This window comes from Medicago truncatula, chromosome 8, assembly GCF_003473485.1.
Source record: "Medicago truncatula cultivar Jemalong A17 chromosome 8, MtrunA17r5.0-ANR, whole genome shotgun sequence".
In the NCBI taxonomy this organism is placed as follows: Eukaryota; Viridiplantae; Streptophyta; class Magnoliopsida; order Fabales; family Fabaceae; genus Medicago; species Medicago truncatula.
Window position 1 is genome coordinate 4656949 of NC_053049.1, and position 11403 is coordinate 4668351.

The window sequence follows — 11403 nt, forward strand, 5'->3', positions numbered from 1 at the left end:
CTAGGGCTGTTTTTGTTGTTGTTGCTTGGAAACCATTTTGCTCATTGATTACCACTATCTCTAGCTCCACACATCTTTGTTTTTCATTGATGTGAGTTTCAACCGGATTCACAACATAAATAAACATGATCTATCATTTTGGCAATAGCCTTAATTATTATTCCTTAACTATTTGTTGTAGAGAGAAAAAAAAAGGTAGAACAAGATTACAAATAGTTAATACTCCATCCGTTTTAAAATGAGTGTCGCTTTAGCCAATTGCACATAGATTAAGGAATGAAATAAAGTAGTCAAATGTCATAGCAATTTTACCAAATTATCCTAATCAACTATTGGTTTGTTTTTCATTAAAGAAAAATAATACTTTGAAAGTAGTGTAACATAGTATTAATTGAAGGGTACAATTGAAAAGAAAAAATTATTGTTGCATTGGAAAATGAAAGTGACATTCATTTTAAAACAATTTTTTTGGCTAAAACGACACTTATTTTAAAACGGAGGGAGTAGTATATAATGGTAAAACTGAATAATTTTTTTTAAAGAACTAAACCTGAATGTTTATAATTTTGTAGGGATTAAAAACATATTAACCTTTAATGTTGCCTAAGACATAATTTTTTGTAAATGGATTCGTTTTAGAATAGAGGAGATATTTTTTTGTGTGCTGTAAAACGGATCTTCTTTCTTGACAAAAAAAAACGGATACTCTTTGTATAAATGTTGAGATTAATTCCTCAAGCAAGCAAGTTAGACTCAAATGAATGAAAAATTAAAATGTCTACATTTTATTATTGATAATGAAATTAAATAATAATCATCCCATAACGACAATTTTAATTTTAAATTTAACTGAAAAAATTCATTCATATGACATGTCGTTATGCATATATAATTGATGCATCCAAACCGGAAAAGAATTGGAAATCTATTTACTATATTTGATCTGTACACATAACCTTTTTTCGACTTTCTGTTAACATGGTTAGATAATAATTTGCGGTTAATATATTATTTTACAAATTACTGTTTGGATTTCTTTTTTTGGACTACTAAAAAAGTTTAGGTGTGTTTCATTCGTCATGACTAAGTGGAACCAGAATCATTTTTCTTATTATATCTTACCATGCATAGATTTGTTAACAATTTTTGTTAATGTTTGTTACAATATGTTAATCTCACCATTTACGTAACAGAAAATATCAATAGGCAGGGTTTATTGGTAAACCATAATAATTAATAATTACATTATAATTAAGGTTGCGTTTATACCCAATTGTTCAATGAAAAGGACATTCATACACGCAATTGAAATCGTTACCACAAGACAAGACAACATCATTCATAACACAATGGTTCTTTTCAGTCCTATTAAAATTAAATTGAGGTACAAGAAACATTTGATCATGGCCCTATAAATGTAAAGTTTCATTTTATTATTATTTTTCTATCTTCAACATCATGAAATAGAGAGGTTTCTTAATTTACTCATGTTTTTCTGCACATGTTACGTGTTTGATTTTAACTTTTAAGGTATTTTAACCATTATTATATATTTTTTGAACAAACTTTCTTGTTATTTTTTTAATTCTGCATAATTTGATCTTTTATGCTTATTTTAAGGTTGATTTCCTTTATTTCATATATAGTTTTCTTTGTAGTGGATCGTCATGAGCTTTCTATCTGTTTGTTTGTTTTATACATTTTCTCACATGTATAATAAATCTGATGTATTTGCGCGCAAAGGATAACCGATTATTTCTTTTTTCCTGTTAGGTTTTGTGTTATTTGATCTAAAGTGGTTTTGCATAAATGTAATTTTAATGGTTTCTAATTTTTGGAAGTGATGGAATTTTTCTGATGAATTTGTGGGATTTGTTTTGTTTATAGGTATGAACCAGAAATTGGCTCTATGTTTTCTTCATGGAAATGATGATGAAAATAATTTGATCAGTGATATCTCATTATATTAATGGAGAAAGGAATATTTACAAGGTTTTTTAATTTGATAGTGAGAGAAGATAAAGGTATGAAGAAGCCTATTCTACTCAAATGTGGTTTGGCTTTGGCTCTTACCTTTGCTGGTTTTCTCTTCTCTCATTTTAAAACAAGAAGGATCAAGCCTTCCCCTAAAGGACCCCCTTCAGGTTTGTTCTTCATCATATTAACATTAAGTACTTATAGCATAAGCGCTTATTATATTAGTGCATAAGTTATTTCTATTACAAAAGATGAAATAAAGTCATTTTTTTTATAAAAGCTTCAAGTTGTTTTCATAAGCTATCTTGAAGAGCTTATGTAAATAAGCTGAAAACAATTTATACACACGTTGTAAGATGTTTCCATAAGCTCTTCCAAATAGTCTATATGCTAGTATATAATAAGCTCAATTAAATCAATTTTGAATGATGAATTTTGTGTGATGTTTTGTATGTATGATGTTTTTCTCAGGCCATGCTAGTGAAGTTAATTCAAGAGGTATAAGTGCATCATCAAGTTTTTGCAACATTCATTCAGAAGGAAATAATTTGGAATATGTAAGTTACTTTAGAAAATATTATCTTTCTGATTGTTTCTTTAAATGTCTTTTTGTTTCTGATAGGATTGAGTGTAATTTTCTGTCTATATTTTTGTCTACAATTCCAAATAGTAGAATAATCATTATTTTGTACTCATGTAAGCTGAAAACAATTTACAGACATTTCATAAGCTGTTTCTACAAGTTATTCCAGCAAGTCTCAAAATATCATGTGCTGCATGAAAATATCATGTAAAATGTTAATATTTTTTGTTCAACTAAAATAAAATTGTTGGATTTCTTTGATAACAGGAAGAAACATGCATCAGCAAGGTGGTATGTAGAAGTTCTCCAATTGTTGTGTCACCGAGAACTAAGAAAAATGACGAGAAAGACGATTTTCTCCTCCCCGAGCACAATGACTCTCCATCAACATATGCAAGTCTTGAAAAAGATGCATATGAGCAAGAGATCAGAAAACTGAAGAACATGGTCATAATGCTTCAAGAGAGGGAAAGAAGTCTCGAGGTTCAACTTCTTGAATATTGTGGTCTAAGAGAACAAGAAACCGTTGTAATGGAGCTTCAAAACAGGTTGAAAATAAGTAACATAGAGGCAAAGATGTTTAACCTAAAGGTTGAGACACTGCAATCTGAGAATAGGAGATTAGAGGCACAGGTTGCTGGTCATGCAAAAGTTTTGGCAGAACTCGAGGCTTCGAAAACAAAGGTTAAACTTTTGAAGAAGAAAATTAAGTATGAAGCCGAACAGAATAAGGAGCATATTATAAATCTTAAACAAAAGGTTTCCAAGTTGCAAGACCTTGAATGCAAAGCTGTTGCTAAGGATCAAGAAATTCAAATGAAGCTTAAAAGGCTTAGTGATCTTGAGGCTGAGGCGGAACAGTGTAGGAAATCTAATTTGAGATTGCAGATGGATAATTCTGATTTAGCTACAAGACTGGATTCTACACAGATCCTTGCAAATTCTGTTCTCGAAGATCCAGAAGTAATAATACGATTATAATTATCAATCTAAGGCCATGTTTGGATAAAAAAAACTTCTAGCATAAGCAGTTATTACATAAGTGTTTATGCATAAGTTATTTCGACAACAAAAGATAAAATAAATTCAAACCGTTTTCACATAAGCTATAAGCTGTTTTTCTAAGCTATCCTGAAGAGCTTATGGACATGTCATTAGATGTTTTCAAAAGCTCTCTTAAATAGTCTCATAGGTGCTTATGCTAGTGGATAAGTTCAAATAAGTCAATCCAAACAGGTCCCTAGCTCTTTCGTGAGTAACTGTCAAACTCAATTTCACCTTTTATTTTGAATGCAGGCAGATGCTCTAAGGGAAGAAAGTGACCGTCTCAGACAAGCAAACGAAGACTTGACGAAGGAAATTGAGCAACTAAAAGCTGATAGATGCACAGATGTTGAAGAACTAGTTTATTTGAAGTGGCTTAATGCTTGTTTTAGACATGAATTAAGAAACTATCAACCTGCACCTGGCAAAACAGTTGCAAGGGACTTAAGCAAAAACTTAAGTCCAACTTCTGAGAAGAAAGCTAAGCAGCTTATACTTGAATATGCAAATGCTGAAGGAAGAACAAGCATTTCTGATTTTGATTCTGATCAATGGTCCTCCTCACGAGCTTCTTCTTATGTAACAGATCCTGGTGACAGTGATGATTATTCTCCTCTTGAAAATCCGTCCGATGCACGAGTCAACAATGCCAAAAACAAGTCCAAGATCTTCGGAAAACTTATGAAACTGATAAGAGGAAAAGATAGTAGCAATCATCTCAGTGGTAGTGTTACATCTGTAGAAAAATCTAGATCTAGAGAAGATAGCATTAACGATGGTCTTAAAAGTGAGTATGAAACTCTCACCGACATGTCTCAAAATTCTATTGATTTAAACAGTACATTAAGTTTGAAGGAAGAGACTAGGAGAAATTCTGATGTTGGAAGCTTAAAGAATTTCGGTCGAAGGAAAAGTGTCGCGGGAGATTTGAAATTTATCACTCAGTCTTTCTCAGATTCTTATGCCTCAGAGAAATCTAATTTGATCAAATATGCTGAAGCTTTAAAAGACTCCACTTCTAGTGAAACTCCTCCTAAACCTTTATTAAATAGAAGATCATCATCATATAGTTCATTTTAACTTAATTTAGAAAAAAATTACCACCTTTTCCCACTGTAAATATTGCAGGTTATGCAGTAGCCAATTCTGATATACCACAGCAGGTTATTTATTATGTGTAATAAATAAGGATGCATTTGTAATCAGTTGTATAAAAGTACTCATCAACTCAGAGTTTTCCAACACTTTCTTCTTTACTTTCGGTAATTTTTTAAAAATAATTATATTCTACAATACTAGTACCGTGAACTCGTGCAAGGCATGAGGAAAAATTCATTGAAAGAGTCAACGTTCGTTACAAATTATAATTTGTTGTTCAGTTATTGGTTAGCAATGACGTTTAACTGTAAATCACAGTTTCGCATTAGACATACATCGATGTTGTGTATCAACTATTAAGTACCTCATTTATAAATCTAACCACATAAATAATGTTTTACAAACAGTGTGAATCCATAATATGGTATAGCAAAAAGTGAGTTATGGAATGTCAGAAAAAATATTCTTAATGAAGAGAAAAAACATTTTAGGTAGGGAATATACATCTAACACATGACAACCTTTGAGTTGTCAGGGTTGTTATTGAGGTACATATGACACCATTTATGCTTCTGGTTTATTTCATCTTACTCTTATGGTATATATATGTAAGGGAATAATCCTATCCTTATGGATATTATTAAAGATCCTCTATTTCAATGTTTTGTTTCCACAAATGGTAATTATCTCATCAATTAAAGGAGTTGGAGGATTTAAAGGATCGCGATTCAAAGTCCAGTGAAGAAGAAAATACGAACATAACAGCTAATATACTAACATTTCCTCATCCAAAAGCAAAAGGAGAACAATACGCATGGATTTAAATTCTCCATGATTGCATTTCATATGTGGTAGTCCAAAACAAACCACCAAAAATAGTACAGTACATTTATCAATATTAAGCAGAAACTTACCTATCATAAAATGTTTTACAAACAGAGTTTATATGAAGTTTCGGACGATATAAAGTACATAGAGTAAAGATTCTTCTAGAATCATCGGTAAAAATAGGAAACTTTGGAATGACTTCAATTATAATGTGTAGTTGTACTTGTACACAGCAATATATAGCAGAGAGAAATAACGACGAGTCCTTATGTGATAAGAGCTATGCCTGCTATAATTAAATTATCAGCTAGAACTTGATTAGCAGCTTCTGAAGGATGAACACTATCCCAAAACACATACTGAGTTGCATTAGAACAAGTTCCTAGTGATTTTGGATTGCACAACAATGATGTTGTTTCTACAAGTCCTGTACCACAGCACCCTTTTCCTGCCTCAGCAAAACCTACAGAACATCATCAGAAAGGTTAAAAAAAGTTGAAAGAAACATCATTATATTGTCCTTATGTTGAGATCCGAATTCCCTGCAGCACGCAGATTTCGATCTCCGCCACTAATCTGAGATCAGACAGTTCATATTATGCAATAACAAAATCAGTTTAAACGACTTTGGTCGTTAATTTTGATATAAAAAACTGAGTGACGCGGCTACTGCACTAAATCCAAATTCTTTATGTTGAATGTATTTTAGTGAAAAAGTGTTGCGTACCGAAATTTGAAGGGTTTTGAACAAGGTCATAGAGAGGCTTGTAAATATCAAAAATCACAATCTTTAGACCGGGAAGTTGCTTTTGAAGATTTGATGCAGCTGAGCTGACTTTCTTGTTAAATCCTTGAGCATCAGTGTTGATTCTTGCGACACAACCATTCTCATGGTAACCAAATAAAGTCCTTGCAGCAGGTAGGCAACCCAATGGTGGAAGTGAAGTCACTCCAATTTTCCGAGCTCCTAATCCATACACGCCCTGTGTTTCAACAACGAACCAATATTAGGGCAGTTTGTGTTGACTTATTTGAGTTTATCTAATGGTATAAAACTTTGATAGACTACTTGGGAGAGATTATGAAAAGAGCGTATGAGTTTTGTACGAAGAGCAATAACAGAATACCTTAATAAAGTTTGTGAATGAGTCTAACAGGTAAGATGAATACTGATCAACAGTGATTGCTTGGTTGATCCAAGGATTGGTATAATAATTTTGTACAAAGTCACTGCTTCCAGCACTCAATACATACAAAGAATCCTTGATAATTGATGCAGCCTTTTTACTGCCAGCAACCTGAGCCAACTTTCCTTGATATTCCTTGAAATATTCTAACTGTTGGGACAATGGAATTGCATGCTGCCAATAGGAAGAAACCAAAAACAAGTTCATAACAAAACATTTTCATTCAAAACAGATACAAGTTCAAATGAGAAACATTCAAATAAGCTATCTTGAGTTACTCCATCTGATAACTAATGGTAAACATTAAATTTAACAATCTAACTGTCAAATGAAAAGTTCTTATTGAATGGATTAACTACACAAATTTTCAAAAAAATTAAAACACCTTGATATTTTCTATAAGGGTCAGTTTGGCAAACCAAGTATTTGAACTCATAACATATGCCTTATAAGTTCATTTGAGTAAAAAAGACTCATTTGATAACTGTCATTTTCTCACGAGCTTAATTCAAATAGCTTATACCTTATCATTGTTTTTATCTCAATTTTACCCTTGTAGCCTTAATTGAAAAACACTGAATTTTAAATAAATATATCTTATTTATGTTATTTCATACTTATAACAGAATTCAACCGCCAAATTTACAAAATTCTACAAATTTAACCAATTAGCTTATCCGCTATTAGCTATCTGCTATAAGCTCATCCACTATAATCTAACTTATCAGCTATTCACTATTTTTTACTAAGAAGGGCTTAAATAACATCAAATGAACATATTGTAATTACAACTTACATTCAACGTAGCAGCCTTTTCATCATAACCAGATGCAGCTGAAGCGAAGTTTGCTCCAAGAAGGAGGTTCTTCCCTGATGCCTGTGGACTAAGATATGCAGGTGCAAAACTCGTAAAACCAAGTGTTTCAGCTGCAAAAGAAAACATTCCAACATCAATGAAACTTAAATGCATGAGTATATGTGCATCATCTACTCCAACCTAAGGTAGGACTTGGATCCTCTTCATCTGCAATATGGTGCTACACCAATAGGGACCACTAGATTTAGAGAAAGAAAAGCTTATCTCTCTAAATGTAACGGTTCCTATAACTGTAACATCGCTGCAGGTATAGAGGATCCAAGTTCATTCAACCAAATCTAATGGAAATGTATCGTAGATTTGATAGTGTAATTCAATCAAATCTACGATACATTTCCACAAGATTGGACTTGGATCCTTTCCATCCCCTTCAAATAAATCTCAGTCGTTGGATTAATCTAATAGCTGAGAGAATTGAAATATCAGCCGTTAGGTTAAACCAACATCGAGATTTCAATGAAGAGGCATGGAAGACCATATAATAAAGGATACAACTATAAACACAGAATCTAATTAGTTTGATGCAATATTTACCTGTAAAATCAGTAGCTAACTTGCCATTGCAAAACCTCCCAGTTGGTTGTTTATTAGTAAAATCTCTACCATAAGGAGGGTAATTAGCCTTAAAAAGAGTAGGAAGGTAGTCATTATTTCCTACATCAACTGCAGAGTCACCAAATGTCATGATAGCAGGTACAAGTGTATCTTGTGCAAAGCTACCACAAGTTAGGAAGCAAGATACTATGAGTAGAACAAGTGTTTCTTTGCTATTCATGTTCATCATTTTCTGCTTTTGGTGAGTTAAGTATTTCTTCAGTGTATTGCTCAGTATATATGGCAATCCCGAAAATGACACGTATTCAAGGAGGAAGGTGGAAGTTACTCATGTTAGGCATAGCCATTAAATGAGAACGTGTTAAGTGGTTACATACCATTGATACTTTGGGTAGTTGTCTCTTCCTTTCTTCAAATTACACTTACATGCATTTTGTTTTCGAGGAAATTTGAACTATGTACCTTAAGGTTACTATGTTGGATTTTTTTGACTGAGCTAACACTCATGAATGAACAAACGCATCAATATGAAGAAAAAAAATGTACATGATAATTCAACCTACGTACTCTTGCCCTAAACCAATTCAAGTAAGCTTTGTAACTTTTTTGTTTTAATAAATCAGTATAATGCTGAATTTACCATTCACTTGGATATTATTCTAAATGTGTCACATATTTTTGTAGTTTTTACTAGACTAAAATATATCATATAATGTATCTTATGATTTTTGGTATCTCTATTGAAAATTTCAACACACATAATCCTCATAATGACAATGTACATTATGACTTTTTGATTCATTTACTATGGTGGAGCTAGGTAGTTGAAATTGTCTGAAGAAGGTAGCAAGATAGTAATTAGCATGCTATATATGAGAGTAGTGATCATGGAGGAGCATGTGCATGAGTTATTGCGGTTGTTGCATAGAAAAGTCCTTGTAATACTGGCTCATGTTGGCGTGTACAGTGTATTTATTTGTTCTTTTTGGGATAAAGTCAAGATGGAAGGGTTGTTAATATATTATTAATAACTAGATTTGGGCACGTCACGAATATATTTTAGATTAAAGATTGAAATATTATTAAGGGTAACAAATCTATCTATCTACTTATTAATACAGCCTCCAAATCAGTTTTCTGCAACATCAATACTTTGATTGCCAACTAATCCAATTATTAATTTCCAAGTCAATTAAAATCTGAGTTGTGTCATCCATCCACCTTTACATCTCTTATTTTGTACCTCTCATTTATGTAGACTGTATGCAATTAGGAATATAGCAAATGCTTTGCTATTCCTTATTTTGTTTACTTTTAGTTACAATTTTTTTTCTTTTTTAAATGTTGTATTAATTTTATTTGTTAACAACAAGACACTAGACTCTTGAAATGAAACATTTTTTGGAACCAATAAAAATGTCACGAGACTATTTTCAAAAATACATCATATCAAACTAGCATTTCATTATTTCCATGTCAAAGTTATCATCACATCTTCTTATTAGTAAGTGAAAATGATGACATAATTTATAAAATAAAATAGAAAATGTTTTCATAAAAAAGGGGCCTTAAAAACCCCATCCATAACAAATTAATCATTTATTCTGTTACAAAATATTAAAAAAAAATGAAAAAAAAAAAATAACAATCTTGTGCGATATGTGTCGAACAAATTAGACAAGTACTATTCAAACTTTTTTTTGTTATTTTCTTTTCATTAAAATTCTTTGGAACGGGTTCTTACAAAAGAAAAAAAACACTCTTTAGAATGATGTCCGACACTTGTGTTTCACTCGTACACCATGCGTCAGAGGACTTTAATAAGTTTGGCAAAAAACTTATATTTTTCTTTGCTTTGACACTCATTGAATACATCTCAGACACACACACACTTACAATTACTAAAGATCTGTCGAAATAATGTTGATTAACAAGGTTAATGAACTTTTCTATTTTGTTTTAAATTTTTTAATGAAATAAATTGTTATTATATATATTTTTTTTGGTTACATGTTATTATATATTTTGATCCAAAGATATTTTATAAATAATATTGATATTTTACTTAGTTATAATAGTTAAATTAATAAATTTGTAACGGTGTCGGTGTCCAATGTTTCTACGATAACAGTGTTTGTACGATGTCAGAGTTTGTGCTTCATAGATTTTGGTCAATATTTGTTCCATCCAACAATCGAACTTGGGTTCTTTCGATCGATTTATTCTTTGATGAAGTTCATTAACTATTACAATTAAGGTAGTCTTGGCTAATGTGTATGCGCCTCCGGATTTGTGTTTTTTTTCTTTCTGGAGAGATGAATACTACTTGTACTTGATCTCATTTGTAAGTTCAATACCATTTGTACTGATGTCATATTCCTTAATTTTAATAAAACTCTTATTTTGGGCTGTTAAAAAAACAAACTCATTTAGATAATCACCCTTATAAGGAAAGGCAGGGAAAAAAATAATTTTTTTTTTGTATTATTGAACCGATTGTGATGATTGTTGTTGTGAATGGTTATAGAAAATATAACAACGCACATGTATTTTCTTTAAAAAAAAACACATCCCCTCATATCGAAATAATTCGAATTAGGCACGAATCTAATTAACTAACTAGTATGACTAACTACCTCTAACAACCTCTTAACTAACTAAACTAATAATACAATTAACACTAAATCTGTATTAACACTAAATCTGAATTAGTCTCCAACACGTCCCCTTAATTTGTCTTCTAATGTCCCTTTAGGAATTCTTTAAGGACATCAGAAGACAAATTTTCGCTAAATTCTCCGTCAATGAAATGTTCATTAGTGTAAGCTAAACCTCTGTTATCTCCACCATAAACATTGGAGTTATCACTATGTTTTCCATTACTAGTAACCCGTAAAAATTACTTGCTTAAAATTGGATCTTGAATCAGATTCTTAACTGATAATAATATAACTTTTCTTCTTATTTATTCTTGGATCCCATTCACTCTTTTGCAAACACTAAACCGGACCATTGCTCGTACTTTTTGCGTTTGGCCTTGGTGATCTTCTAATGATTGGTGGAACTCTTTGAGTACCGTTACTATCTCGCATCTTTGCTTTGTTTACACTTGGAACACCTTCCCTTTCTTTACCGGTCACCACAAATGGGGGCATGCACATTATAAAGGGGGTTCAAATTCTAAATTACGAAAATAAAAGGGCTATTTTCGAGTTTTCATGAGGGGTGCAAGAGGCTTGAGGGTGGAAAAAGAA

General features: G+C 31.8%; 2 protein-coding genes across 4 annotated transcripts; one reads left to right on the forward strand and one right to left on the reverse strand.

Moving 5' to 3' along the window:
* Window positions 1–1262: 1262 nt before the first annotated feature.
* On the forward strand, window positions 1263–4860 carry LOC11418904 (protein CHUP1, chloroplastic). Of its 3 annotated transcripts, none has more exons than XM_024772283.2 (5): window positions 1263–1384; window positions 1888–2144; window positions 2449–2534; window positions 2828–3523; window positions 3857–4860. In XM_024772283.2, the coding sequence occupies exons 2-5, from the start codon at window positions 1970–1972 to the stop codon at window positions 4682–4684; spliced, it is 1785 nt and encodes a 594-aa protein (XP_024628051.1). In that variant the 5' UTR covers window positions 1263–1384; window positions 1888–1969; the 3' UTR covers window positions 4685–4860. The 3 variants fall into 3 exon arrangements, with proteins under 3 accessions (XP_024628051.1, XP_003627081.1, XP_024628049.1); XM_003627033.4 differs by having other exon boundaries at window positions 1321–1417; XM_024772281.2 differs by lacking the exon at window positions 1263–1384 and adding an exon at window positions 1390–1530.
* A 642-nt stretch (window positions 4861–5502) lies between these two features.
* On the reverse strand, window positions 5503–8410 carry LOC11421235 (GDSL esterase/lipase APG). Its single transcript, XM_003627034.4, has 5 exons — window positions 8129–8410; window positions 7514–7644; window positions 6658–6891; window positions 6258–6513; window positions 5503–5993 (listed from the first exon to the last, which is right to left on the reverse strand). Exons 1-5 carry the CDS (start codon window positions 8376–8378, stop codon window positions 5797–5799), a joined length of 1068 nt encoding a protein of 355 aa, XP_003627082.1. The 5' UTR covers window positions 8379–8410; the 3' UTR covers window positions 5503–5796.
* Window positions 8411–11403: the final 2993 nt, after the last annotated feature.